This window comes from Aquila chrysaetos, chromosome 26 (assembly GCF_900496995.4).
Source record: "Aquila chrysaetos chrysaetos chromosome 26, bAquChr1.4, whole genome shotgun sequence".
In the NCBI taxonomy this organism is placed as follows: domain Eukaryota; kingdom Metazoa; phylum Chordata; class Aves; order Accipitriformes; family Accipitridae; genus Aquila; species Aquila chrysaetos.
In genome coordinates this window covers 14795050-14820980 of record NC_044029.1, presented here as the reverse complement: position 1 = coordinate 14820980, position 25931 = coordinate 14795050, and the positions used below count along the sequence as shown (strand labels likewise).

At 50.7% G+C, this 25931-nt stretch overlaps 1 protein-coding gene across 1 annotated transcript; it reads left to right on the top strand.

Annotated features, from left to right (window-relative positions):
* Window positions 1-420: 420 nt before the first annotated feature.
* Window positions 421-22461, top strand: KCNMB4 (potassium calcium-activated channel subfamily M regulatory beta subunit 4). Its single transcript, XM_030003122.2, has 3 exons — window positions 421-952; window positions 10903-11030; window positions 22029-22461. Exons 1-3 carry the CDS (start codon window positions 614-616, stop codon window positions 22195-22197), a joined length of 636 nt encoding a protein of 211 aa, XP_029858982.1. The 5' UTR covers window positions 421-613; the 3' UTR covers window positions 22198-22461.
* Window positions 22462-25931: the final 3470 nt, after the last annotated feature.

The following is a 25931-nucleotide window of genomic DNA, read 5'->3' as shown; positions in this document are numbered from 1 at the left end:
ACACTTAACCCCTCACCCCCCGAAAGTCACGTTGAGGCGGAATAACTCCCGTTATTTCCCTTCTCGGTTAACAAGGTGAAACGAGCAGCTGCTCCCTCCTTCCCAGCTATTTAATTTCTTTTAATTTCGGGTCTGACTCTACGCCTACGCGTAGAGCCCTCGCAGATTTTGGCACATGGGGGGTACTGAGAGTGATTTTGGGGGTTGCTACCCCATGTTGGTTTAAGGGGGGGGTGGGGGGGCGGGGGGGGGCCGCAACGCGCCCAAAGGGCGCGTTGCGGCCCCCCCCCGCCCCCCCACCCCCCCAAAATATTGCACCTTGCCCGATACCCGCTATTAATCCGGACTAGCCCTCCCCACAGCAAATCTCCCAGGCTAGATAATCCCCTCGCAAGCTGTCCCTTCCAACCCCCGCCTCCCCGGAGGGACCTGAATTAGGTCACCCGAGTTGCCATTTGCATTTTTTTAATTTTTTTTTTTTTTTTATTAGAGGGGGGGATGCTCGCTCCTATCTCCCCCCCCCCCATCCCCGGAGGAGGCGGGGAAGGGAGGCGGGGAAGCTTTAGCCGATGGCAGCGACTCCCCGGCGGCGAATGCCAGCGGCAGGCGGGCGATGGCGAGGAGCCGGGCGATTTCCGAATATACCGAGGCGGAGGATAAGAGCATGCGGTTGGGTTTTCTCCTTATCGCCGCCGGGTTGTTGTCCCTCTTGGGTTTGGGTTGTTGCTGGTTACGGCCGGCTTTGCAGGAGCGGGGGGGCGGCAGCTCCGCTAATTGCACGGTGCTGGCGGTGCGGCAGCTCGGGGAACGGTTTTTTTGTACCTTCTCCTGCGGGACAGCCTGCCGAGGGACAGCCCGCTACCCCTGCCTCCAGGTCCTGGTCCGTACCTCCCGCTCCTCAGCCCCCGCTCTGCTCCATGAGGACGAACGACAGCTCCGCACCAACCCCAAGGTGAGATCCCCCCCCCCCCCCCCCCGGCTCCCCAAATCGGGGCTTGGTCCCGCAGGGCAAAGCCTCCCCCCCCCCCCCCCCCAATCCATCCCACCACCCCCCCGGTGCCGGGTGCCGTTTCATCGCCTCCCGCCGTTGGGGTCCGCGTCCCCCGCAACCGCCCTCCGCGAGGGTTTCTCCGTGGGCGAAGTGGCGGAGCATCCCTCCAAAACGCCCCGGTGCTGTTACTCAGCAAAAAGTGCGTGTATATAGTATATACACGCAAATACCATACGCGGTATGTCTGCGTATACGTATGGCGTGTGGATATACGGCGTGTGTATACATACAGCACATATATACACACACACACTACGCACAGCGTAGCACAAGACTATATCTATAGTACAACATCATATACATACACGCACGCTATATGTATATATTTTTTCCCAAAGAACCCCAGCCCTAGATTATCCTCCCCGCTCTGCCCCGCCGGCAGCCCCGGAATGCCGGTGGGAAACCGGGGAGAAACTCCCGCTGCCGGCGAGGAGGTCTGTCCGCCCCGACGGTGACCGATGATGTTGTTGCGCTGCCTGTCCCGGAGGGTGAGGGGCTTCCCAGAGCAGCTCCCCGAAGTACAAGGAGGAATTTTAATGGAGATGCTGCTGCCGGGGCTGCTGGGGAGAGGGCTGTGCTGAAACAGAAGTTTCCTCGGTGCTGTTTTCATTCTTAAACTTCTCTATCTCCCGCATGAAAACGGACCGAAGGGAAGCGTCTTTCAAGTTGCATCTTCTAGCAAACTAGGAGAGTCTGAAGGCAATGCGTGACTTGTGCTTTTTTTCTTTCTTTAAAGGCAGTTATTCTGCTTTGTCCTTTTTCTTTTCACACTGGCTAAAGACCGCCTTGCCAGCATGCTGCCTGTGTGGAGGCGATTTTCTTAAGCAGCTTCCAGAAAATAAAAAATGTGGCAGAATCCCCCCCCCCCACCCTCTCCCCGAAGGAACCTGAAATCGGGAGTGTATTTGGAGAAGCAAATTCCAGCTCAGCGCCCGAGATGTGGCTGTAGCGCAGTGCCAAGGACCGTGCTAAGCAGGATGCAGGGCTCTGCGTGCTGGGGCTGGGGAGCAGACCTGCGTGTCCAGTTTTGGGATGTGCAACCTCACATCTCTGCAGTCATAGTTACACCGGTGTGGATCTGTCCCTTGGAAGGTGGATTAAGTTGCAAGCTTGGGGTTTAGGGGTTTGCTTTTTTTTCTGTGGCTGCTTGTGGGCTCGGAAGGGTGGTCGGGACAAAAATCAGCAGGGCAAGAAGCAAAGCGGTGAGTCTGACAGGATTTGGATTAAATTGTTGGCACCGCTCAGAAGCGATGGGCGATGAAGCTGCAGTGCTGGACGGTGCCTGACGGCGAAGTGGACAAAACGTTGGCCTGTGAGGGAGCTTTGCAAACTTCACCTTTCCCTGGGAATGCCGCTGCCAGGCTCCCCGTGGAGAGGGCCGTGGTTACGGAGAGGTGCACCCTGAGCACCCAGCCGTCCAAGCACCAGGACTTCCCCTAAACCTCCCTCCATCTTCACGTGGGCTGGGGGTAGTTGGTAAAACGCTCTTTTGACGTGGGGTGAAGATGCCGCGTCGCTGCAGAGGTTGCAGCGTGGCTGTCCCTGAGCACGGCCCGACGGCCCCGCTGTGGCCGTCTCCAGCAGGGATGGGAACTGGGAGCTGGGAGCTGGGAACTGGGAGCTGGGTGGTGAGCCATGCCACCAGCACGCCTGGGCTCAGCAGCTCTCGCAGCATCCTCAGTTTCAGCAGAGGCTTTCAAACTGGGCTGCGACCGCAACGCCTCTCTGAGTAGTCGGAGTGGTTTCTTCTGGTTTTTTTTCTTGATTCCCCTCTTCTCCCGCCTTTCTGGAAGTCTGGTGGGAAAAGGAGGATTGCAATTTCTGCAGGGAGGCACCCAGACCTTCAGAAGCGATGCCTGTAATTGTCACTCAAGAGCCTGATTTTATTTAACAATTAATAAGGAAACTGAGGGCTGTGTGTTGGCAGCACGTTGTGCTTGCGTGCTTTTACCCATTTTCTCTAGCTTGCACCTTGCATCTCTAGGTGTGGGCTGTTTACCCTGGGATATTGGTTGCTGAGGACTGAATCTGATTTATCAGATGAGACCAAGCAGAAAGGATGCATTTTTTTGATGTGTCTCCATTCTCTGGTAGTAACTGAATTTAACTAAGTGGAAAACAACGTAGAAAAAAAAATGCACTCCGATTATTTTCCTTACCTTAAGCAGCTTACGTAAAACCAATACAAAATAAGATGAAAAGTTGTTTCGGTCTTATTAGGAAACCATATGCTTTTAGAGGAATGAAGTATGTATAGCTGTCGCTTTGGTTTTCCCTTTTTTCCCCAAGTTTAATGTCTGTGTAGCTGAGCAGTTATATTCTCCTTTTAATTTTTGTCCTAAAGTCTCACCATCTTTAAAAGCTTTCAGGATTTTATGCTGAAATAGATTAGCCGTACCAACAGAGTAGGAATCTGCTGGATTTAATACTTGGGGTCCAGTATGTCTTTATGAATGAACGCTTAAGAAGCCATTAACCCTTCCCATTTCCATCACCTTCTTGCAGCATACTCACTTGTGTTCATGCAATTAGACACACAACACGCTAATCAGTTCCATCTAACTAGAAGGAAAAAAAAACGGACCAATTTTGTTTTGAACAGTCTTTAAATTTTACATTCTGTTCAGCTGCTTCTCTGTGTGGGGTAGCGACTCTTCCTGGTAAATCAATAGTGCAGAAAAGGCGTAGTTCAGGTTCCTCGCAACACATAACAACACTGAATCAGTTGGCAGCTTCACTCCACCCCCAAAATCCCCAGTGTATCGGACTAAAAATATTCTACTTTCCGTAGTAGAGTGGGCTGGCGTATAAACATATGGGCAGCTATGAATCGGTCTGTTCTAGCGAGGTCTAGCTGCAGGAAAAAGAAATCTTTTTTTTTTTTCTCTCTCTTGCTTCCTAAGATAATCACACCATTGTCCAGCCCGGGATTCATTTTAGCTCTTAAAAGATTATATAGCTGGGTCAGAGTTAATCCAGAAATGTATATATAAAGCACCAGGCACGATTACATTCATGTTCAGTCTGAGTGATTTGTGGATTTACTTTTTTTTCTTTTCTTTTTTTTTCTTTAACTGTTGTCTCAGAGGAAGAAATTTCAGCAGAGTGACGGTAGCCTTTCTTCAGCTGCCTTGATAGCAATAATAATCTCTGAGATAAGGCTTAAGGGGGATTAATTCTAAAGTCAATTTGTCGCTATCGTTCTGGCCATCGAGTGCGCCGGCGGCGCATCGAGCCAGCGCGGGGGCCAGGCTGGAGATTTGGTCAGGTAAAATGACAGGAGAGTATGTCACCTGCTAAAAGATCTGCTTTCTGGCTTTTTAGACTGTTCCCTTTCTATGCTTAAAGTTAAGCGTGGGGCCGGAAGAACTTGCCCGCCGTTTTGTTGAAGAAACTTTTAGGCTGGTGAGCCTGATGTTCGCCGCTGCGCGGCGGGACGCGGTTCTGCCCGTCCCGGTCCCCGGGCAGGGGTGCAGAGCAGGCAGCCGCCGCTCCTGGCCCGCGCTCCGCATCCGTGCGTGCTCCTCTCGCGCTTCTTCTGTCACCGCTCCGCCTGAGGGGATGATGTACAGTTATCTTGTCTGTGCGCTTGCAAACAGAATTGGGTTTGGTTTTCGGACTCTCTTAAATATGACCCACGACAGAGAAGGTTTAATACCAAAATAGGCCCAACCCTACAATAATTTTGGGAGAGTCTGGTGCGTCTGGTGACACGTCAGATCTGTGCTCGGGCTGGTGCCTGTGACGGGCAAACTCTGCAGATGCTGTCTAGCAGTTCCTCTGGAAGCAGCCCCGGGTGCCGCAGACAAACCCGGCCGCCCTCCCGTCTCGCCTGGGGCGACCCTCGCTGCCTCGAGCCTCTGTGAGGGCTTCTGGGTTTGGTCACTCCCGGTGGGTTTGTCTGTGCTGACGGATGCAGGTGAGAGCCAGACGTGATGCTCAGCTCCAGCTCCCTCCGTACAGTCAGCTGGGAGGGGGGCATTTTTTTGTACTAAAGGAGCGAGTCCCCCCGCTCATCTCCTGCCACCGCGGGATGGTTGTGGCAGCGCTTCCTCCCTTCGGGGCCATGAAGATAACCCAGTAACGCGCAGGGATGCTCACACACAAAGTTAGGAGAAGCTCATACGCTGCTTGGTTGGTGGATTGACCCTGGCTGCATGCCCCAGGTGCCCACCAAAGCCACTCTATCCCTCCCCTCCTCAGTTGGACAAGGGAGAGAAAATATAAGAAAAAGCTCATGATTCAAGATAAGGACAGGGAGAGATCACTCACCGATTACTGTCATGGGCAAAACAGACCCAACTGGGGGAAAAATTAATTTAATTTACTACCAGTCAAATCAAAGTAGGATAATGAGAAATAAAACTAAATCTTAAAACACCTTCCCCCCACCCCTCCTTTCTTCCCAGGCTCAACTCCACTCCTGATTTTCTCTCCCTCCTCCCCCCAGCAGCACAGGGGGACGGGGAATGGGGCTGGGGTCGGTTCCTCACACCTTGTCTCTGCCGCTCCTTCCTCCTCGGGGGGAGGACTCCTCACTTGTCCCCTGCTCCAGCGTGGGGTCCCTCCCACAGGAGACAGTCCTTCACGAACTGCTCCAGCGTGTGTCCCTCCCCCGGGCTGCAGTCCTTCAGGCACAGCCTGCTCCAGCGTGGGTCCCCCGTGGGGTCCTAAGTCCTGCCAGTAAACCTGCTCCAGCGTGGGCTCCTCTCTCCAAAGGTCCTGCGAGGAGTCTGCTCCAGCGTGGGCTTCCCATGGGGTCCCAGCCTCCTTTGCGCATCCCCCTGCTCCGGCGTGGGGTCCTCCCCGGGCTGCAGGTGGAGATCTGCTCCCCTGTGGACCTCCCTGGGCTGCAGGGGGACAGCCTGCCTCACCGTGGTCTTCACCACGGGCTGCAGGGGAATCTCTGCTCTGGCGCCTGGAGCATCTCCTCCTCCTTCTGCACTGACCTGGGGGTCTGCAGGGCTGGGGCTCTCACGTGTTCTCACTCCTCTCTCCAGCTGCAGGTGCACAGGGTTTTTTTCCCCCTCTTCTTAAATACATTCTCCCAGAGGCACTACCGCTGTTGCTGGTGGGCTCGGCCTTGGCCAGCGGTGGGTCCATCTTGGAGCCAGCTGGCATGGGCTCTGTCGGATGTGGGGGAAGCTTCCAGCAGCTTCTCTCAGAAGCCATCCCTGTAGCCCCCTCCACTACCAAAACCTTGCCACGCAAACGCAATATGCTTGGAGATCAAGAGCCAGCAATTGTTGGCTTTAGTGGTGCGTTGTACTTTTGCAATGATACTTATCTAGAGCGTCCTTTCCACTCCTTTCTTTCATCACAAGCTTCCCAACCTGGGCGGCACACGATGTGGGGGCTCTCTGCCACGTCAAGCAGATGGTACGTGCTGTGTCCTGTAGTTCACCAGCAGCCAGGAGGATGGTCCTCGAGAAGTTGCTTGGAGACTGAGGCTGGAGAGTTGCTTCTTAGTGCCATCGGTTTGTCTTCTGATGGGCTGACTTGCTTCTGCTTTGGGCCCTTAAGTCTGTTTGCATTTGAGACTTTCTTAGTCTCATCTTGTAGACAGTGTCTTCCAGGTTTGAGAGAGCTTCCCTCAGAACCTACCAAGTCCGGCTGCTTTTTCATAAAAATGTGGCTGAATTAGGCAAGAATTAGTCTTTGAAAAGTGTGAAATGCAACCTGGAAGCTGAACCATGGTCAAGAGTTCACGCCTCTGTCCCTTCTCCGTGCTATGGAAGAATACCTGCTCTGGTGAAGTGTTCAGAAGGACCGGGAATCTTCCCAGGCATCTGCAGAGACACCAGAGTGGGAGCATCCAGCAGCAAACACAGATACAAATCTTAGAAAACCTTGGTGTGAAGGTATATCAGCTGCTTGCCTGACATTTTTACTGAATTGAATCCTGAGTCATCTATCCAAACACTGGCTTTGATTGAAGGGGGAATATTATTAGCCTGATACTGATTTTGAGCTGTGTAATTGAGACCGTATTTGAATTACATAATAATTTTATCGTTGCTATGACATAGCGTAGGAGGTGCAATTACGGCACCGTGTACCAATAGATCTGCTGAAAAGGCCTCCGCTCCATTAGATTTATTCTGAATGTCTAATCTTAAGTCTATTCTCCAACTCCATTGTAACTTGTTAAAGAAGAAAAGGTCGAAGAAATATAGAGCGGGACTCTTCCGCTGAAAATGGATGTTGCTGTGCGAGCTGCAGTTGAGCACAAGGCGTCCTAGCTTGCTTTCAAACACTCGGCGTTTGTTTATGTTTTGATGGTAGGATTTCATGCCGTGTCTTGTGGAGGAGGACTGTGGAATTAACCTTTCAGAAAGTGCCTGTTGCCAAAGCGGGAGGTCGTTTCAGGTTCATCCACCAACTCATGCCAGCGAAAGTTGCCAGGTTATGATTCCCTTTTATCCGCCTGCTGACTGTGCTTTGGAGGGTGGTACAGCTGATCAAGCAAAGTCCCCAAGAAGTGTACTTGGGAGGCTGAGAAAAGAGAGGTCCACCACCTACATGGATCAGAAGGGGCCAAAATGAACATCAGGTTGGTGGGAACTGTGCCAGCGTCCCAGGGAGGCAAACAAGCTCCGGCGTTTGTGCAGCAGGCGGTAAGCCCACCTTGGAGTGGGACCTTGGGCGTTCACTGTGGCTCAGGGCCTTCATCGTGTTGAGGAGATGTTTCAGCGTGACCCTTGAGACTCCTGTGATGAGGATTTTGCCTTGGGCGGGGACCACTCCTCTCTTCGAGGCTGTTAATCCTCGACAGGCTCAAGCAGTGAGGTCTCATAGATTTATGGCAAGCCCCTGGGTGTCTCCTTTGTGTTTTCCACACGAAGATAAAGAAGAAGAGAAGGAAATGAATCCAGCCTGTTTTCTGTGAGTGGCCGTTGGGATTACTTGTGTGAAGAGTGGTGTGAAGTTTGGGTTATGGAGAGCACATTCACTGTTGTCCCCAACTTCCAGGTGTCCCTCCCGTAGGTACCGGCGGTACTCCCGTGCACTGTCTTGCCTTGGCATGGGGAAAGACAGACGTGTTGATTGGGGAAGCTGTCTGTGGGCCCCTTTACATCTTCCAAACCAAGCAAAATCCCTGCCCTGAAAAACTCCTTTTTTAATAGCTTCATACTGAGCTGAAAGCATGGGGACTGATGTCAAAAATTTTGAAGCCCTCTGTGACGGAGCTGTTCTTGGAGACTGCTACAGCTTGCTACTTCTCCGTTCAGATGGACATCTCTTGGGAAAAAGATATCATCTCTGCAGTTGTTTCTAAGCCTGAAACTCAGGATGGAGATAAACAATGGTTCACCAGGTTGTGAACTTTGTGAAGGATTCAAGTAATATTTGGGGGAAGTGGAAGGCCTCTGAAGGACCTGGAGAAATTTTGGCCAGCAGAAGACTGGTGAGGCGATCACACTTTGATAGCAGAGGACAGGAGTAAGCTCAGCCACAAGGAACAAACATTTCAGAGGAGAGAGAGAAGCTGCATACTGGAGCTGGTGCCACAGACAAAGAAGTTTTCGAGATCACTGAGGAAATTTAGGCAGAGGAATGTCTATTGGTACCTAGTTGTTTTGCCTGGTCCTGCATTTTGTGTGCTGGCTAACTAGGGGCTGGTTTGGGGGGCTCTGAGTAAAGCCTGTTTACTTCTGCTCTCTTGTATCCCCGTATTGCAAGAGCGTACCTAAAAGTTGGGGGCTTGGGGAGGAGCAGGGTGTAGATTAGTGTCAGACGTAGGCGGTGGGTGTCCAACGGGTGGGATGATGGTACCGTTCCCACAGCAGGACCTGCAAGGCTTCATGAAGAAAAACACCGGAGTGGAGAGGGTTGGGAGTGCCGGACCCGGGGCCGAGCTGGGAGCACCAGGAGGGGCCCAGGTGGGACGGTGCGGCACGTTGGTGGCTGTCGGGGGACAGGGCAGAACCAGCATTGCCCTCAGGTATCTTCGTCCCGAATCTGCTGACTCCGTCCAGCTGCTGCACAGATGTGTTTGTGCACTGGGAGAGTGGAGGAAAGAGGAGTGTCGTTGATGCTTCCAAAGTACACAACCAAACCAAAACCATTGCCGGCCAAGGAATATTATCTAAGATGGAAATAATTGCGTGTGATAAATCCTGCATTCTGGTTTCTGAAGCACAGGGGTGTTGCTGCTCGTTTCTGTCCTTCATCGTCAGCAGTGGAACAATTCTTGTTTAGGGTCATCTGACCAGGGATCTAAAGGGAGCTCTGGGCCGTGGCAACCAGACGTGGGCCCATGTGAAAACGGGGGCCCTTGCACGTGAAAAAGGAAAGTTTCAGCTTGGAAGCAACAAGCAAGACCTTGCAGATTCTTCCAGTCTGAAGCACGGAAGCTACAGGCAGCAATTGTAAGCGCTGACAGAAGCGGTCAGGTTTTACATCATCAGGCCAATAAAATCCTGAGATTTCTCCCATTCCCCTGGAATGGCAAAGATCCAAGCTGTTGTATGGTGGAGATGGACGTGTAGGTCTGTGGAGCTTGGGTATAGCGTGCGGCGGGGGGCACGGTGGACCCCTGTGGAACCTCCCCGGGTGGGGAGGGAGAGGAAGCACTCGCTAGGCACAGTGGGTCATGGTGATCTTTATTTTCAGGTTAGAGAGGGTATCTCTCTCCTTGTTGTTATTGCCTTCAGGATACTGTGAAGAAACTCACGTTGTGAACATATGTGGGAATCCCTTTAGGGGTTTCCCGCACCCTGCACCTCCTGCTTCCTCATCCTACCGAAGTAGGAGGCTTTTTAGCTACCTTCAGAGTCCCTGTTTTCTGCTTGCAGCTCCCAATTTTAAAGGAATTAAAAATCTGTGTGTGCTCCTGGAGCCTTGCTGTCTGTGCATCCTCCAGGGTGAAAAGCCTTTATGTTATCCTAGGATCAGTTAAGCTGTGTTACTCAGTTTGGTTCAACATCTCCTGTAACGGTCTCCCGTATGGATGCCTGGTAACAATAGGAGGGAATGTGCTTGGACACTGAGATCCGGATACCGCCAGCCTTGGATTCAGTGGGCTACTTGTTTTTTCGTGTTTAACTCCCCGTGGCTGGGAGGGAAGGGTGCTGTGTCAAAGGCGAGACTTGCAAACAAGGTATGTGTGTTACGTGTGACCCCGAGCGGAGCCTGGGAAAGCCCGGTCCCAAGTGCACCGAGCTGGGGGAGGGACTCGCCCTTGATCTCTTTGGGCTTTGAAGCAGATGTCTGAGGGCGAGATCTGCAGATAGCTCAGCTGCACGCTCAACTCTTGTTGACTTCTATACAGCAGAAGCAGATGCTGAACCTTTCCGCCAAAGCGGGGCTTTGAACTTTCTGTGCTTGTTTCCCCGTGTTGTAACAGTGGAAGAATACCTGTCTTTTGCCAACAGATATCAGCCAGATATCAGATAACACATCATCTGGGATAGCTTGCTGGGATATTTTGGTTATTAACATGGTGCTAAACAAAACTTGTGATTACATGCCTCACTGAAAATAGGAAGTAATTCAAATCCAATCCATGCAGCTGGCTAAGAATACATCAAAATGAAACGATCATTTTTCCATTCATCATGCAAAAACCCAAGGTGTTATGTGGCGGGTTGGTTTGATAATGGAAAAAAATGTGATAAAGCCTTTATTTTATTTCTGAATGCTGGCATCTTCTTTTCCAGTACCTGCACAGCGTAACTAGCAATTGCAGCGAAGTACGGCTAACTTTTCTTTTTTTGTTTCTTTGGAGCTTGTACTTACTATTCTTTGTCCATTTCAGTCACACTGGTATTATGAGGAAAATGCAGAGAAAGTGATGCCCTGCATTCTCAAGCACAGAAGTAACTCTGTTTTGCAATGTGTGTTGGCAGTGTTCGTACATCCCGCCCTGCGCGAGAGACGATCAGGAGAACTCTGAGAACGTCACGTACAAGCAGAAATACTGGAAAGAGAAAGTGGGTTCGCAACCATTTACATGCTATTTTAACCAGCACTTGAGGTGAGTAATCTATATTTGCGTAGGCAGAAGTGCTTATGCATCTGTTTAACAGCTGTTGATTGGTTCTGTTTGAAAATATATATAAATGCATGCATATGTATATACACCTCCCCCCGTGTAGTGATGTGGTTTATCACACAGAGTTTAGTGCAGAACTTTTTGCAAGACAACTCTACTGATGAAAAGCTACATAGAAAGAGAAGAAGCGGTTTTACCTCTTGAAGTAAAAAATATAAAACTCTGAGGAATGTTTCCCTTAAAACATGTCATTTTATGGCAAAAAGCATCTTGGCTTTTAACACACAGGTGGCAAATTTCTGGCTTGGATATTAATGTTCCTGCCCTCCGTGGAAGAAAAATCCTACTGTGTTCATGAGGGGCTGGAAGAAAAGGGGAGATCAGTAAATAGTACAAACCAACTCAGGAGTTGTGTTCATAGAGGATTAACGAATCAGATACATGTGATAAATGTTCACAGAACTGCCAGTTTTCATACATGCTTGCAGAGTAGAAAGCTGTCACTTAAAGCGTCTCCTCTTCTGTCTCATTTCTTACTTTTACTACCGACATCGATGTGACTTACATGTGTATAAGGATGACGTGTGGTTTCCTTCCTCCAGTAAATGGGAAGAGGAGGGAGTCCTTTTGCCTGTTTCTGATGATGATGATGATGTGCCGGGAAATAAAAGGTGATGTGGCAGCAGCAACTTGCTGTTACCGCAGTGTGCAGGCTCGCTGGGAGGACTTGGGCGAACAGCAATGGTTGGGATGATAGGTCCATGTGGACAGGGAGGTGGAAAGAGAATATTTAAAATCTCCAGATCAACCAATGTTTTATGGGGTTTAGACTCCAATTCTGGGGGCATATGACACTTGCTTAATTTGATCAGCATGAGTACTTCTGGTACAGCTGGGGTTACTGTTCTTGGTTGCTAAGTTAAGCACTTTTAAATAAATATCTGCCACATCAGGGACTAAAGGAGGAGGTTGGTCCTACTCCACCAGCACCTGGAAGATAAACAGACAAGGGAGACCTAGGTGGGAATAGCTCGGTGCTTGCTGGTGCAATTCAGGGCTCCGTGTGGGAGCGTTGGCATCAGATGTTTAAGTTTATTAAGACGCACAGGAGGAAAATAGATGCCAGTGTGTGCAAGGACCTTGAAGGAACAGATTGCTGGGGCAGGGTGGCAGGCAGAGAGACGCCCAACTCTTCTGTGGGTGGCCCGCTGCGTGCCTTGAGGGCTTCGGGTCTGTCCGGGGCTGGCTGTGATTGTTGTCCCCTCCCGGGAGAGACCACAGACCCAGTCGGCGTGCCCAGGATGACAGTCCGTTGTCCCTGGTTAACTCTTTGCAGAGGGAAACCACCCATGCTTTGTAGCACAAACTCGTCGTTTCTTATAGCGGGGAAAGAAGCACCGTCTACAGGGTGCAGAGGTTAAAACTTATGGCACCCGGTGCGGTGACATCAGGCCTGGCAGGGACCTTCTTGGGAGCTGCTTTGGTTCACAAAGCGCCAATGCTTGTGTCTGCAAACCAGGAGCCGAGTGATGATTTTGGCTTCTCTGGGCAGGGAGGTGCTGCCGAGACCTGGGACCTGCAGCAGCCGCTGCCTGAGTGAGCAGGAGAGTTAGAAACATGGGATCTTCTGCAGAAGGTGTCGTGGCTAGGATTCACCTGAGCTGGTGTGGGCAGGGTGCTGTGGAAGTTAGCTTTTATAGTCAGTGGAAAGAAATGGGAGCCTTTCATCTTACCCCTGAATAAATGCCTAATATAGGCCGGCTGCCCAGAGATGTTTATTTCTCTCCCATAAAGGAGCCGAGGGTGATCTGCTCGGGTGCAGGCACCCAGATGGTAGGTGTCCAGAGCCAGGGGAGCTGGTTCTCACATCACATCTGCAGGTGAAGCAAAGGCAAAATTTTTCTGAGGCTACATACTGCCTAGGGTCTGTCATTTAAGTAGGTTGACACCGAGGAATTGTGCAGCACTCAGGCAGGGTTTTTTCCTTACAGTTGCTGCATCCCATACTGTTAAATGTTCTTGCCAAATGCAACGGCTGCCTTGAAACGCTGCCTTTTGCTGATCATACAACAATTTATGTACAGCAGAAGAGAGGCTTGCTGCCAGAGACATCTGAAGATAGTCTAAGCTGAAATGTGTACACCATCTATTTTCTTCTGGAGATAGGAATGAGCTTTGAGACATAAGTTTTGCTGACTAGGAATGTGCTTGCTTAGGTATACTTTTAGAGCTATGATGACTAAACAGCTTGTGAAGCAGTAAAAACCCATACAAACTGAGGGAAAAATCTGTGCACTTCAAAATAGAAGTGCTCATATTTTCAGTCAGTATTTTTTTGACTGTGTGGATGAGCTAACTCTTCTGTGTCTGTCTGTACCAAACATAGAGACTATAGTGGTAGGTTCCTTAGAGAGAGTAGTATTTGCAATATTAATACTCTCTCTTTTGAAACAGCAGAATAAAATTCTAGGTAAATATCTAGGCAACGAATGAACATCGTCTCCTCTTCATCAAACTTAGTTTAGCCTCATTCTCAGAATTGTTGCTGCATGCAGAACGCAGTTAGGTAACACCTCCGTTCAGTTTTGTGGGGCACATTTCAATAGGCTGCTTTGAAAAGAAGAAAGTGATGCCATTTGTACAGCTCAAAGTTATACAAAAGGGGTGAGAAGCAGAGCACATGCAAACAAGGGTCACACCTGCATGCCCTAAAGCGGGAGGTCTGCAGGAATGGGTGGCATGGGGCAGACCCCGTCCCTTTATTTCTTCACCTTCCAGGTCTCATTGACATAGACTCATAGAATCATAGACTGGTTTGGGTTGGAAGGGACCTTAAAGACCACCTAGTTCCCACCCCCCTGCCATGGGCAGGGACACCTTCCACTAGACCAGGTTGCTCAAAGCCCCATCCAGCCTGGCCTTGAGGATGGGGCATCCACACCATCAACAAGAACAAAAAGAGAGAAACCAAGACCTCCACCAGCTCAGACCCCTCGGTCTCATGCCATGCAGAGACAGGCAGAGAAACATATGTCAAGTCATTTCTTATTAGGGACTCATTTATGTGCCATTATTGCTTTTTAACTCTGGGTTTGAACGGTATGGCGAGAACGCTCTGCAGTTCCTTTGCCGCAGCGCAGCAGATGAGCCACCCAGGCTTTAAACTTTTCTGTGTTTGCTGCAGGATGCCGTACACAAATCCACCTGAGATATGAAGAGCAAACACTGTCTAGTGATTAGCAACCACCTGTACAGTGTTGGGGCACCCTGCAGGCCATTTATCTGGGAATAATTATCTGCAGAAGCCAAGGGCGCTCAGGTAGTAGAGCTGCTCATTCATAAATGGTGGAACAGGAATCTCGGTTTGCTCTGGTACTTCACAAAGCTTTCTAAGTAAATTCCCTACAGTCAGAAGACAGTGTTGCTATTTTGCATCCTTTCTTTTCCTGTATCACCTGTGGAGCAGTGCTCAGCCCCAAGAGGGAAAGGACTTTGCTGTCAGTAAGACATAGCCCTGCCCCTGCGTGCAGCCGTCCAGCTGAGGAGCTCTGTGTCTTGCAACAACAAGGGAAAAAAATACTGATGAGTGCTTGTCACAGGGAAGGGATGTGAATAATTGTGGGCAAAATAAGCGTATGCAGATTGCAAACATCTTTAAATCCAGATTGTTTGAATAAAAAAAATATTTGTAAGGTTTCCCCATCCCATGCCCCCGCCTCTGTCAGCTTCCGCTGTGTGACACAAATTGCATGGTGTGGTGCCTAAGTGATGACTGAAATGTTGACGTGCCTGTAACTTTTTGGTCCTGCATGACTTTCTGGTAACCCCTGCACTGCAATTTTTCCTATCGTGTTCAGTCGTTGCTCCGAAGGCTCCGCTTTATCCTGTGTCTGTCTGAACTGCTTGGCAGCGCCTAACAGGGCTGTGTTGCATAATGCAACAACTAATCCAGTTACCCCTGGTCAAAGCCCCGCGAGGCTCCAGCCCTGAGCTCAAAGTCCTGCTAAAAATAGGTACTGGTCTCACCTTTTAGCAACGAAAACAAAATTCCTCCTTCCTTGTCTGTTCAGTGAAAGGGAAAGGTGTGTTTTCAGAGTTAAGGTAGAGACTTCTTTAGAGCTTTTTTTTAGTTTGCTCATTCTTTCACCCTGGGGCTGCTGCCGGGCAGTGGCGGTGGTGCTGCACAGCGGCCGTCGCTGTTTGCAGCAGAACCAGGTCTGGATGCCTGAGCATCGAGTATTCAGGCGTTTTTTCCCCCTTTTGTCCCACTAGGTCTCTCTCTTGCCCCTGCCACTGTTTTGTCCACTGATAACTGGTGTTAGGAGGTTGGGTGCATCCCCTCGGGAGGCTTTGCATTTACTGGGGAGCTAAATGGCAGCATGGCTAGAAATGAGAGATGGTCCATAACTGAGCTTAGGGGCAACGTGTGCAACCCCTCTGGTCAACATCTTTGAACTGATTATTATTATTAGATGGAAGTCACAGAGCAAAGATGGGTTTATCAAATGCACTATACTTGCAGGGACAAGGCAAAATCTTTAATTTTGCCTCCTGATTTTCACAGGGAAAACCCCCACATTTCCAGGCATGACATACCTCCTTTGGGTTTGGCGTCGCTGCCTCAGCACCAGGGGAGTGATGCTGGGGGTGCTCCAGCAAAGCCGCATCCTTGTTGTGAGAGGGTTTTCCCTGGAGATGGGGACACCTTCCCTTTTCTGTTTCCAAGCCAAACAAGAAGCCTTCACACTCTGGGAATAGGCAGGTCACCTCTACAAAAGTAGCAAGAAAAAGTCAAAACTGCAGTTTCGATACATGCTGACCTTGCCATGCAAAACCCAGTTATGTTACCCTGCTTCGGGTGTCCTGATAGCTGTTTATTTTTCTTCCCGAGGAGAGGGGTTGTTTGCTGTGGAAGTACAGCCCTCTCTCTTCTCTTCTTTTTGCTGCTTGCCTGTTAAATACATCTTTCTCTCTTCCTCCTGCCACCATCCTCTCGGTTTAATCCAGAGATTTCAGCTAAAATTTTCTGCTCCTTTGCCCTGTCTCTAGTGTTCCCGGGCGGCTGCAGTATTTTCCTGCTGCCGTGAGCTCCTGTTCCATGGGCAGGTGAGAACCACCTAAAGGCTCGTTCTCCTGCAGGTCCCACAGGGTGTCTGGTTTCTGACTTTGCTCTCTTGGTGACACTCTCGGTCTGTGCGTGGCAGGACAGCTATCTCTGCGTGCGTATTTCTGATTCAAAACACTGTATTGGTTGTGTGGCAAGGTTTTGGTAGCGGGGGGGGTTACAGGGGTGGCTTCTGTAAGAAGTTGCTGGAAGCTTCCCCTGTGTCCGACAGAGCCAATACCAGCCGGCTCTGAGACGGACCCACCGCTGGCCAAGGCCGAGCCCATCAGTGATAGTGGTAACGCCTCTGGGATAACATTTTTAAGAAGGAAAAAGTTGGGACAGGCGGTATTCGGCAGCCGGAGAGAGGAGTGAGAACGTGTAAGAGAAACAACTCTGCGGACACCAAGGTCAGTGCAGAAGGAGGGGGAGGAGATGCTCCAGGCGCCGGAGCAGAGATTCCCCTGCAGCCCGTGGTGATGAAGACCATGGTGAGGCAGGCTGTCCCCCTGCAGCCCAGGGAGGTCCACGGTGGAGCAGATCTCCACCTGTAGCCCGTGGAGGACCCCACGCCGGAGCAGGTGGGTTCCCGAAGGCGGCTGTGACCCCGTGGGAAGCCCACGCTGGAGCAGGCTCCTGGCAGGACCTGCGGATCTGTGGAGAGAGGAGCCCACGGAGCAGGTTTTCTGGCAGGACTTGTGACCCCGTTGGGGACCCACGCTGGAGCAGTGTGCTCCTGAAGGACTGCACACCGTGGAAAGGACCCACGCTGGAGCAGTTCGTGAAGAACTGCAGCCCATGGGAAGGGCCCACGTTGGAGAAGTTTGTGGAGGACTGTCTCCCGTGGGTGGGACCCCACGCTGGAGCTGGGGAAGAGTGTGATGAGTCCTCCCCCGAGGAGGATGAAGCGGCAGAAAACAATGTGTGATGAACTGACCGTAAACCCCATTCCCCGTCCCCCTGTGCCGCTGGGGGGGGTTGGTAGAGAATCCGGGAGTGAAGTTGTGCCCGGGAAGAAGGGAGGGGTGGAGGGAAGGTGTTCTGAGATTTGATTTTATTTCTCATTACTCTGCTCTGGTTGATTTGTAATAAAGTGAGTTAATTTCCCCAAGCTCAGTCTGTTTTGCCCGTGACGGTAAGTGGTGAGTGATCTCTCCTGTCCTTATCTCGACCCACAAGCTCTTTGTTATATTTTCTCTCCCCTGTCCAGTTGAGGAGGGGGAGTGATAGAACGGCTTTGGTGGGCACCTGGCAACCAGCCAGGGTCAACCCATCACAAACACGCGGGGCGGCTCTCTTGTATTAATCGCTGTGTAAGCCTTGGAGCAAAAGCCAAAGGTTTTTGTGCCAGGACGGATCCAGCTCGCGCTGATCCTTGAGGAGGGGCTGATGCAGCACCCCGGTAACAAGCTCAGCCCCGAGCAGGATGCTGCAGCATGGCTGCGTCCCGCGGGCCAAGCAGGGCTTCTGCGGTCCTGGCTGGCTCCTCTACACGCGCATTTTGTTCTTTATCCCTCAGGGTTGGTTGCAGGACGGCTTAGGAGTTGTTCCCGGGATGTCCCCAAGCACTCTGCAGACTGAGGTGTCAGAGGACAGCTGCCCCGCGCGCCTCGCCAGTTCCTTCGGGGGCTCGCCAGTGGGGGGGTGGCCGTTCTGCTCTGCCCGAGAATTCATTTTTCTTCGGGAGGTGGAGGATAGCTCTTCCCCAAAACTGATGCTGCCACCTGAGGATAAGAAACAGCCCGGCAGAAGTGAAATCCAGCTGCTGTGGGCTAACCTGTTAATTAATCACTAGTGAGTTTGCTATGTTTAATTCATCTGATTAATTCTGATTCTAACTCCCTTTATCTCCTAATTTTTCCCCAGTCTTTTGTTTTGGACCTTACAGATCTCACATGAAATACCTAATTTTTTTTAGCCTGGTACGGATCACCTGAAAACAAACACAAACGCGTTTATTCTTCAGGTTTTTAGGCAGGCAGCCCCCCAGGCTCTCACTCACACTGCCCACCATGCCAGTCCCTGGCTGCTGAGCCAGGACTTGCAAGTCCGGCTTTGCAAGCCACCCACCTCGTGCCACCGTCCCCCTCTTTCCAAGGAGCAAAAGAAAACGTGGGGATGAGCCCAGTTACCTCGTTTTTGCGGGGCACAGCGCGTGGGGCCACCGTGACCCCCCCCCAAGCCCCTGGGGTTACCTCTGTGCATCTTCTGCGGGCTGCGGCGGTCCTGCACGGGGGACGGCTGGCTGCCCGGCCCCCGCTCCTCGGACCGCTCTGGCCGTGGATTTGCAAGTCCAGTATAACCCACGTGCCGCTGGGGTGTTTTTCCCGGTCAGGGGTGTTCTCCTCTGCTTGGATGGTCCTTCTCAGGTCACGTGGGGCAACTCGGCCGCGTGGGCTTTCTGCCGGTGGGCTACGGCAGCAGGGTGGTGGGCTCGGGGGTTGTGAGGGTGCAGCAGGGCTGATTTTTCCCTCCTCCTTTTGGAAGCTGTTATTTGCCGTTGACTGCAATCTCAGCACCAAAAAGCAGAGGTAAAAGGAGTTATCTTATAAAGGAAAAAAGCAAACATTTTCTTTTTCAATAATCCCTCTTCAGGTATTTCCCTCCGCTGTGAAAGCTGCGTCTCAGTGGGACCCTCCGCTGCCATTACCCCCTCTAAGGTGTTTTCCAGAGCGCTTTCCATAGCTGCTGTCAGCTCCGGTGACGGATCTGCAGGGAAGGGCTCCTCAACGGCCGAGCCCAGGCTCCCATCCTCCGCCGCCTCCTCCCGCCGCCCCAGGCTCCCCAGTGCTCTCCCCCGCGCCCCGCGGCATCTCCGCGCCGGCCAGCAGACGCGGGAAAGAGGAGCTGGTCCTGGCGGGAGAGGGAGGGAATCGTACGGACACAAAGAAAGGGCTTTATATACGCTGCCAAGGTTGATCTCGATATGTTTCCGTGGGCTGTTACAGGCGGATAACCAGGACGCTGCCATTCAGGAGCGCGCGGTCTATCTGCCGGCAGTGCTGTCTGCCTTTATCAGCTTTTCTCATTCACTCCTGGGGTCCGGCGGTGCTTATCTGCACTGGAAAGTTAAGTTGGGCTAAGATAAAGTGCAGCTGAAAGCACGGTAGCTCTTCCAGAATAACCACGCAGATCAAACCAAGTAGGAGGAAGGCTCAGATGTGTCCCACCATTTTTTGACGCCAAGAGTCAGTGCCGAGAGGCTACAACCCTTGAGCTCTCCTGTGCGCCGGGTCCCCCTCCAGGAGTGCTTCTCCCTCCCCTTGACTAAAGAAGGGCATTTAATGTCTTAAATGTGGTGCCAATAGTCATTTAATGACGTACTTTTGGGGGACCCAGTCATGACTTGATGCATTGTCCAAAGAGACGCTGTGAGCAGTTGACAGTGAATTGCTGTGCACCTTCTGCCATGCAGGGATTGCACAGGGACTCTGGCTGTAGCTAAGAATAGCAATAATATCCATCTGAACCCAAACCTCATCCCGAGGCTTCATTAAAGGCCTCTCTAAGTCTTTGACTTTTTTCCAAAAGGGAAACTCTTTTAAATTACTAAGTTGCAAGAGTTACAGTCACACCTATAATGAGTGTTTGGCATCCATCGCTGCTACCTTTGGTACAGATGTTTTCCAAAATATCTAAGGTTCAGTCAAAAGACTATCTCACTCTCCCCAGTCACACTTTCTTTTCTTTAACTGAATCCAATTTTCTAGTTTGTTTGCTTGCCCCTTATTTTTGAACACTTTGATTAGTATCCGCTTTAAAAAAAAAACACTTAAAATTCGATGTCGCTTGTAAGCTGAGAGCTGTGAGGATCGAATGCTGCCTACTTATGGCCTCCTTGCCAATTAGCACTCTGTTATTCACAGATGATGATACAGTAAATATGAGGGAAGGAGTATTATACCCGCTGTGAAAGGATTTTTCCATTCGGGTGCTGTCATTTATATGGCACAGGCTGGTGAGTTTGTGCCCATAAAGTTAATATTATTTTATTCAATTTATGGTCTCCACATGTGCCTGATTATGTGTCTGGAGGATTTGAGTTAAGCAGACTTCACGTGTTCCACTATTGAATACACCTGGGTTTCTTTTGATCATTTTTTATGTTGCTGAGTTTCAACTTTTATATAGCTGAGCCACTCATAATCAGAATCTTATTCTGCTGCTTACTACACAAATAGAGGTGCGCGGTGCCAGCCTTGGGGACTTGCAGGCTGGTATTTGGTGCAGAGGAACCTCCAGACAGCAGTTTTGGGGGAGAGACCCCCAAATGTAAATGCGGGTGCAATTAAATCAGGGATCAGGTGTAGCCTGGCAGTCTGGCTCCACTGACTCCTTACGGATGGACAAAACCCTGTAGATTTGCAGGTATCTCCGTTAATCAACTTCTTGGTGAAGGAAAAAGTGTTTCTGCTTGCTTTCCCTACCAGGAATGTTTTCTTAGCGCTGCTTTCTGATCAGGACGAAGCTGTTGGCGTAGGGACAGCGCAGCCGTCGCACAGGTATCTGTTCCCACGTGCAGCCGCGTTAGGGGAGCTCAATTCCCAGACCCCGGCTGGATGAGCCTGGGTTGCCAGGATTTTAGGCTGTGAGGTTTGTTGCCCCAAGGAGCGTTGGGTAGCATTGACAAATCAGTGTGGGGTGGCAGTGTTCATTGTAAGTGAGGACAAATATGAGTCAAGACTATATATATTTTTTCCTAATTAGAGAAAGTGCTGTTTCCTTCCTTTGCAAATAGTTTCCCAGCAGACCGCGTGTCTCTGGCTGTAGATGGGAAAGCAGCAGCGAAGTGCAAATGCCACGAGACTGATTTAATAACTCTTTTAAACTGCAGGGAGAGCAGAAAGAGCCAGAGCTGAGGAAAACCTGCCATCAGATTTCCCAACCAACTTCCCAGGCTTGGAAATGGCAGACGGACACCTGAGCTTTCAGACACGTGGCACGGCTGAATTTCCAAGCCTCTTGAGATGCCTCCTCCCTGCTATTCTCTTCCTCTCTCTGTTTCCCTTTGGAAATGCATAAATCCGTCACAGCCCCAACCGTGACCGTGTTAGATGCTGTTGGCAGAGGCACGGGGGGGGGGGGGGCAGATCTTCAGGGGAGGCTCCCCAAAGTGCCCCCGCAGCAGCGTGCTCAAGTCCACCGAGCAGCCGGTGTTTGCAGTACCAAATCGCAGCTTACTGCTGAGCTAGCCTCTGCTGAGAAGAAGCTGAGTCGAGAGCCTGCGGCACCCCGGGGCCAGGCGGAATCCCTCCCGGGGGCAGGTTGTGTGCAGACCCCTGCCCGCCGGTGCGGCTGGGATAGCCTGGGAGCCCAGCGGTGCAGGGCTGAGGACGGGGACTGGCTCCCCATCCAGACCCAGACCCCAGCCAGGGCTTCGTCAGGAGCCTCCACGTAGCCCCGTGGACACGTCAGGGCTCAAAGCTAAAAGGGAAGCTTTAATTGCACTTCAAGCTCTGCGCAGTGTCCGATGCCGTTTGCAGGAGATACGTATAACTGCCGCCTGGTGTTACGTTTTTGCTGGAGCCGTTTTTCAATCCACGGTGTGATATTATATCTCTCACGGCTGTTTGTGATGACCGTGACCCATGGAAGACCTAAAGTACCAATGCTTTTTATATATTTTTTTTTTTATCTGAATGAACTTGTTAGCCTGTAAACACTGCAAGTGGAAAGCCCCCGCAGCCTGCCACGAGTGCTGGCGCTAGATGGGCAAACGAAAGCAGTGAATGAAACGGGTCCACTTAATCATTTTCTAACACTGTTGCAAATAAAACACCTTTATTGTTTCCATGGCAGATGCTTTCCACTTATGATAAATTGATGATGCCGAGTTGATTTATATTTTCTCCCTCTTCTGTTCCTCCTCTTGGCAGGCCAGATGATGTGATGCTGAAGCGCACCCACGATGAGACCGTCCTCTTGCACTGCTTCCTCTGGCCTCTCGTTACGTTCCTGGTCGGAGTCCTCATCGTGGTCCTGACCATCTGTGCCAAGAGCTTGGCCGTCAGGGCAGAGGCAATAAAAAAGAAGAAGCATTTGTAAACGGCGAGGCTGCTGATGGAAAAGAAAAAGCTGCCAGAAGGTCTCAAGCGGGGCAACTCGACACACCTGCAGCTCTGCGGGGCACCCAGCTGCGCCTCCCACCAGGGTCTCGTCTGACGGTGGAGTCGCTCTTGCCTCAGGATTATTCTTGGGACACTGCCCCGTGAAATGTCAGCTAGTTGCTTCTTCTGCTATGACAGCGAATAAGTATATTCTACCAAAAAAATCGACACTGCACCAAATACGCTGTGCGCTGTTAGTCCCCGACAGCAGCTACCCGGGTCCTAGCAGTATTGAGAGACAGTTTATCAACCCCCCGATGATGCTCATTTCATCTCCACAAAGTCCTCTTTACCATTGTTTAATATTAGACATTTAAAATATTTACTTTATGATAGACTGTATTTCCAAAATAATAAAGTTTGGTTGTTTGGGGTTTTTTTTTTAACCTTTGGTTTGTTTTTTTTTAAAAAAAGCTTTAAGACAAAAATAACACTGCTGATTTGGGGTTTTTTCCACTGTATAGAACTTCATTTTAAAACTCAAACTTTAACTTCTGTCTAGACGAAATCTCTCATCATCACCTGTTCATTGTGAAGAAATGTAGCAATCTCTCAGAAATACTTCTCCAAAAAATGAAACAGTTATTGGAAAAGGCGATTAAATACTGGGTCTCATTTTATTGCCTCGGCGGTATTCAGTCCCTACAGTTTTCCTTGTCCCCTCTCAGTTGCTCTCTTCGCCGAGACGCTCTCAGGCTGTAAGGAGCAGGGATCTGCAGTGGTTTTACACGAATTTACCGGCGATCCCCCCAAACAGCGGCAGATTTCCGTACGACCGGCGGTTTCCCCCGGCGCGTCCGAGCCCGCGGCGGGTTCCCGTCTCCCGCCCTCGGCCCCGCGGGGCTGCGCCCCCCCGGGACCGGCTGCGCGGGGCCGGCACGCGGCCGGGGGGAAAAGCCCCGCGGCTCAGGCAGGCGGTCTCTCAGCGTGCGATTGCTGGCAAAGCGTTTTAATCTACGCTAACGATTCCGCAATTCTAACCACGCTGTTCGTTGTGCTGATCTCTGATGTTCCTAGTATTACGTTTAAATACCTTGTGTTTCGTTGTGCTTTTAACACGAAGGAGAGGTATTTCCCGAGGACGAGGAAAGTGCTAGATTTGAAAGCCCGAAAGGTTGGTTGGCACACGGCGCGGTGACAAACCTGCTTGTATTGCCCAGGCTCCAGCTCAGATTAATCGTGTTCTGCATTTAAGAATTGATTTCCCTAAGGCTTCTTATTTTGCAAACTAGAGCACGTTGTGGGCGTCGTGGTGCCCAGCGATGAGGGCGGCAGGGCCACTGGAGGTCATTCCCCACTCCCCTGCTTACTTGCTATAAAACTTTCGGAGAGTCCTTTGGTCCCGGTGCTCTCCAGGATAGCTATTCCTTCGAAGGAAGTTAAGGAAATCTGTCTGGGAACTTGATGCTTCTTGGCTAGTTACTCTCTATGAAAGACCTGATTGGTGTTGGTTGCACATGTTCCAGCACTTCCAGTTCTGTGGATGAAAAGCGCTGCTTGCATGAAAATTTCCCAATTCTCTGTTTTAAACATCACCCCTTTGGAAGCGCCTGTTGTCAGGCTCACCCAGGTCCCCTCTGTCTCAGCCTGCCAAAAACGATAGCACTGGATATATCGGATGAAGAGCGGTTGTGAGCGCTCAGCCCGTCGGACGAAAGCCTGCCGACTTCTGGAAGTGCTGTCCCGCAAAGGACACGGCATTTGCTCTCCTCGTGTCTTGATGCCGTGGCCTCACTCACCGCTCTGCGATTCTCATGCCTCACTTGCGCAAACATTGCACACATGCGTCTGGTCGGGGCGGGGGTTGGTTACTATATATATTTTTTTTTTTTTAATATATGTTATTTTTTCATACTCTGCAAATCATAGAAAGCTGCCGCTGTTGGGGTGGTTTGGTTATCTGGGTTAAGGTGGTGGCAAGTTCCCCTCCTCTATTTGCTCTAGGTAGCTTCTTACAGGTAAGGGAGATAACCCTGATTTTCTGCATATATACATCCTTTTGTTTTCCCAAGGGAGAAGGAAATACACGGTGACACAGATTCATCATGGATTTTTAAGCCAGTAGCTTGGAGCTCACAAATCCAGATTAATAAAATCCTCTCTAGCTTTGCTCCAGAAGCTTTTGTGACTGAATTGTGCAGCTGATTCACCGAGCAAAAGGCAAGAAGTGAATTGAGTTGATGCAGCTCACTTGATGGGCCGTCATATCTTTAAATCTGTTAGAAAGGCCTCTGGAAGTAAGTAATGGTTACAAGGATGATATTAAATCATCTTGCAGAGAGATTAACATTCCAAATTAAACATCTAAATTGGCGTGCAAAGACAGGCAGTAAGTATCTCCCTGGCTTGGCAGTACGTGATGCTGAGGAGAAAAAAACCCAGACAAAACCTAAAATTCACTCTTCTGTCCCAGCCTGCACCTCGTTGATTTAGAAATGTCTTTCTAATCCCCATACTTGATCGTGGAAGCTGGGGATTTCCTTCTAGCGGATTATTCACTGATTTCCCCCTTGGCTTTGCGGATTTCCAGTTTTTGCAGCGTATTCTCTGAAGTGTATTTGCAGCCAGAGCAGCTCCTTTTTTTTCCAGACCCATCTGCAGAGCTGACTTTTTTGCATTTTATTCAATACTTATTTGCTATTGCATTGAGGAATTTTGTTCCGTCATGCTGCCTGCTGCTCCGCTTCAGTAAGACCTGCCTTCTCTTTCATGTAGTGCAATTAAATAATTTTGTTTATACAGTATCTTTCTCTGTCAGCTTCTTAGGCTCATTTTAAAAGTTGAAGTAATAGGAGCATTTTTTGTTGCATTTCTCCTGCTTTGTGTGTTTCTGTGTTGCCAGTAAAAGATGGGATTTCACAACGCATTAGGAAATTTAGCTACTGAATGAGGAGCTGAATTCAACGCTCGGAGCAGAGGAGGGATGTCACGGGGGTGCCCAGGGGCATTTTTAAAGCTCATTACCTGTCATTTCTGGCGTAAATGTAGCCCTTTGGCAGGGGTCCGGCACAGACTGCTGGATTTGAAGGGCTTTTACCAGCTGGGCTCGTCGGCAAGCGCTGCGGGATGGGAGCTGGGAGGTGTGGTGGGGAGGTAGCGCGGGTCCGAGTTTCCAAACTCGCGCTTCCAAGTGCGTTTGGAAGGATCGGTCCCGGCTCAGAGCAAAGAGGTCTGCGAGGCGTGAGGGTGCGGAGCCGGCTCAGCCCCCCCGTGCTGCTGCCCGCAGGGTTTTCCCGGCGGCTCTCCAGCGCCGGGAGCCCTCCGCTCCCGAGCCAGGGCTGCGGGGGCATCCCCCCAGGAGCAGGGATGTCTCCGGAGGGCCGTCGGGCATCTCAGCTCATTTCACGCGCGACGGGAAAGGATCCGCCGAGCGTGCGTTATTCCGTCGGAGTCCAGCTGGGAAATGTGAAAGGGGAAACGTTGGTTAATATTTAAAACCCTTTCATAGGTAAGGTATAGGGGTTAAGTAACCTTGAGGAAGTGTCTAATGGAGTTTGCTAGGGGTTTAGGCCTTACTTGAAAAATTAAAACTCTTTTAAATCAGGCGGTCAACACCTGTGTGGGTCTGGTACGACGCCGGGAGAGTGCGGATTGCCTGTTAACAGAAGGAACGTGCTGCGCAAGCATCTTTGCTCAGCATTGCAGATACGGGAGCTGCCTGCCGAATCTGTG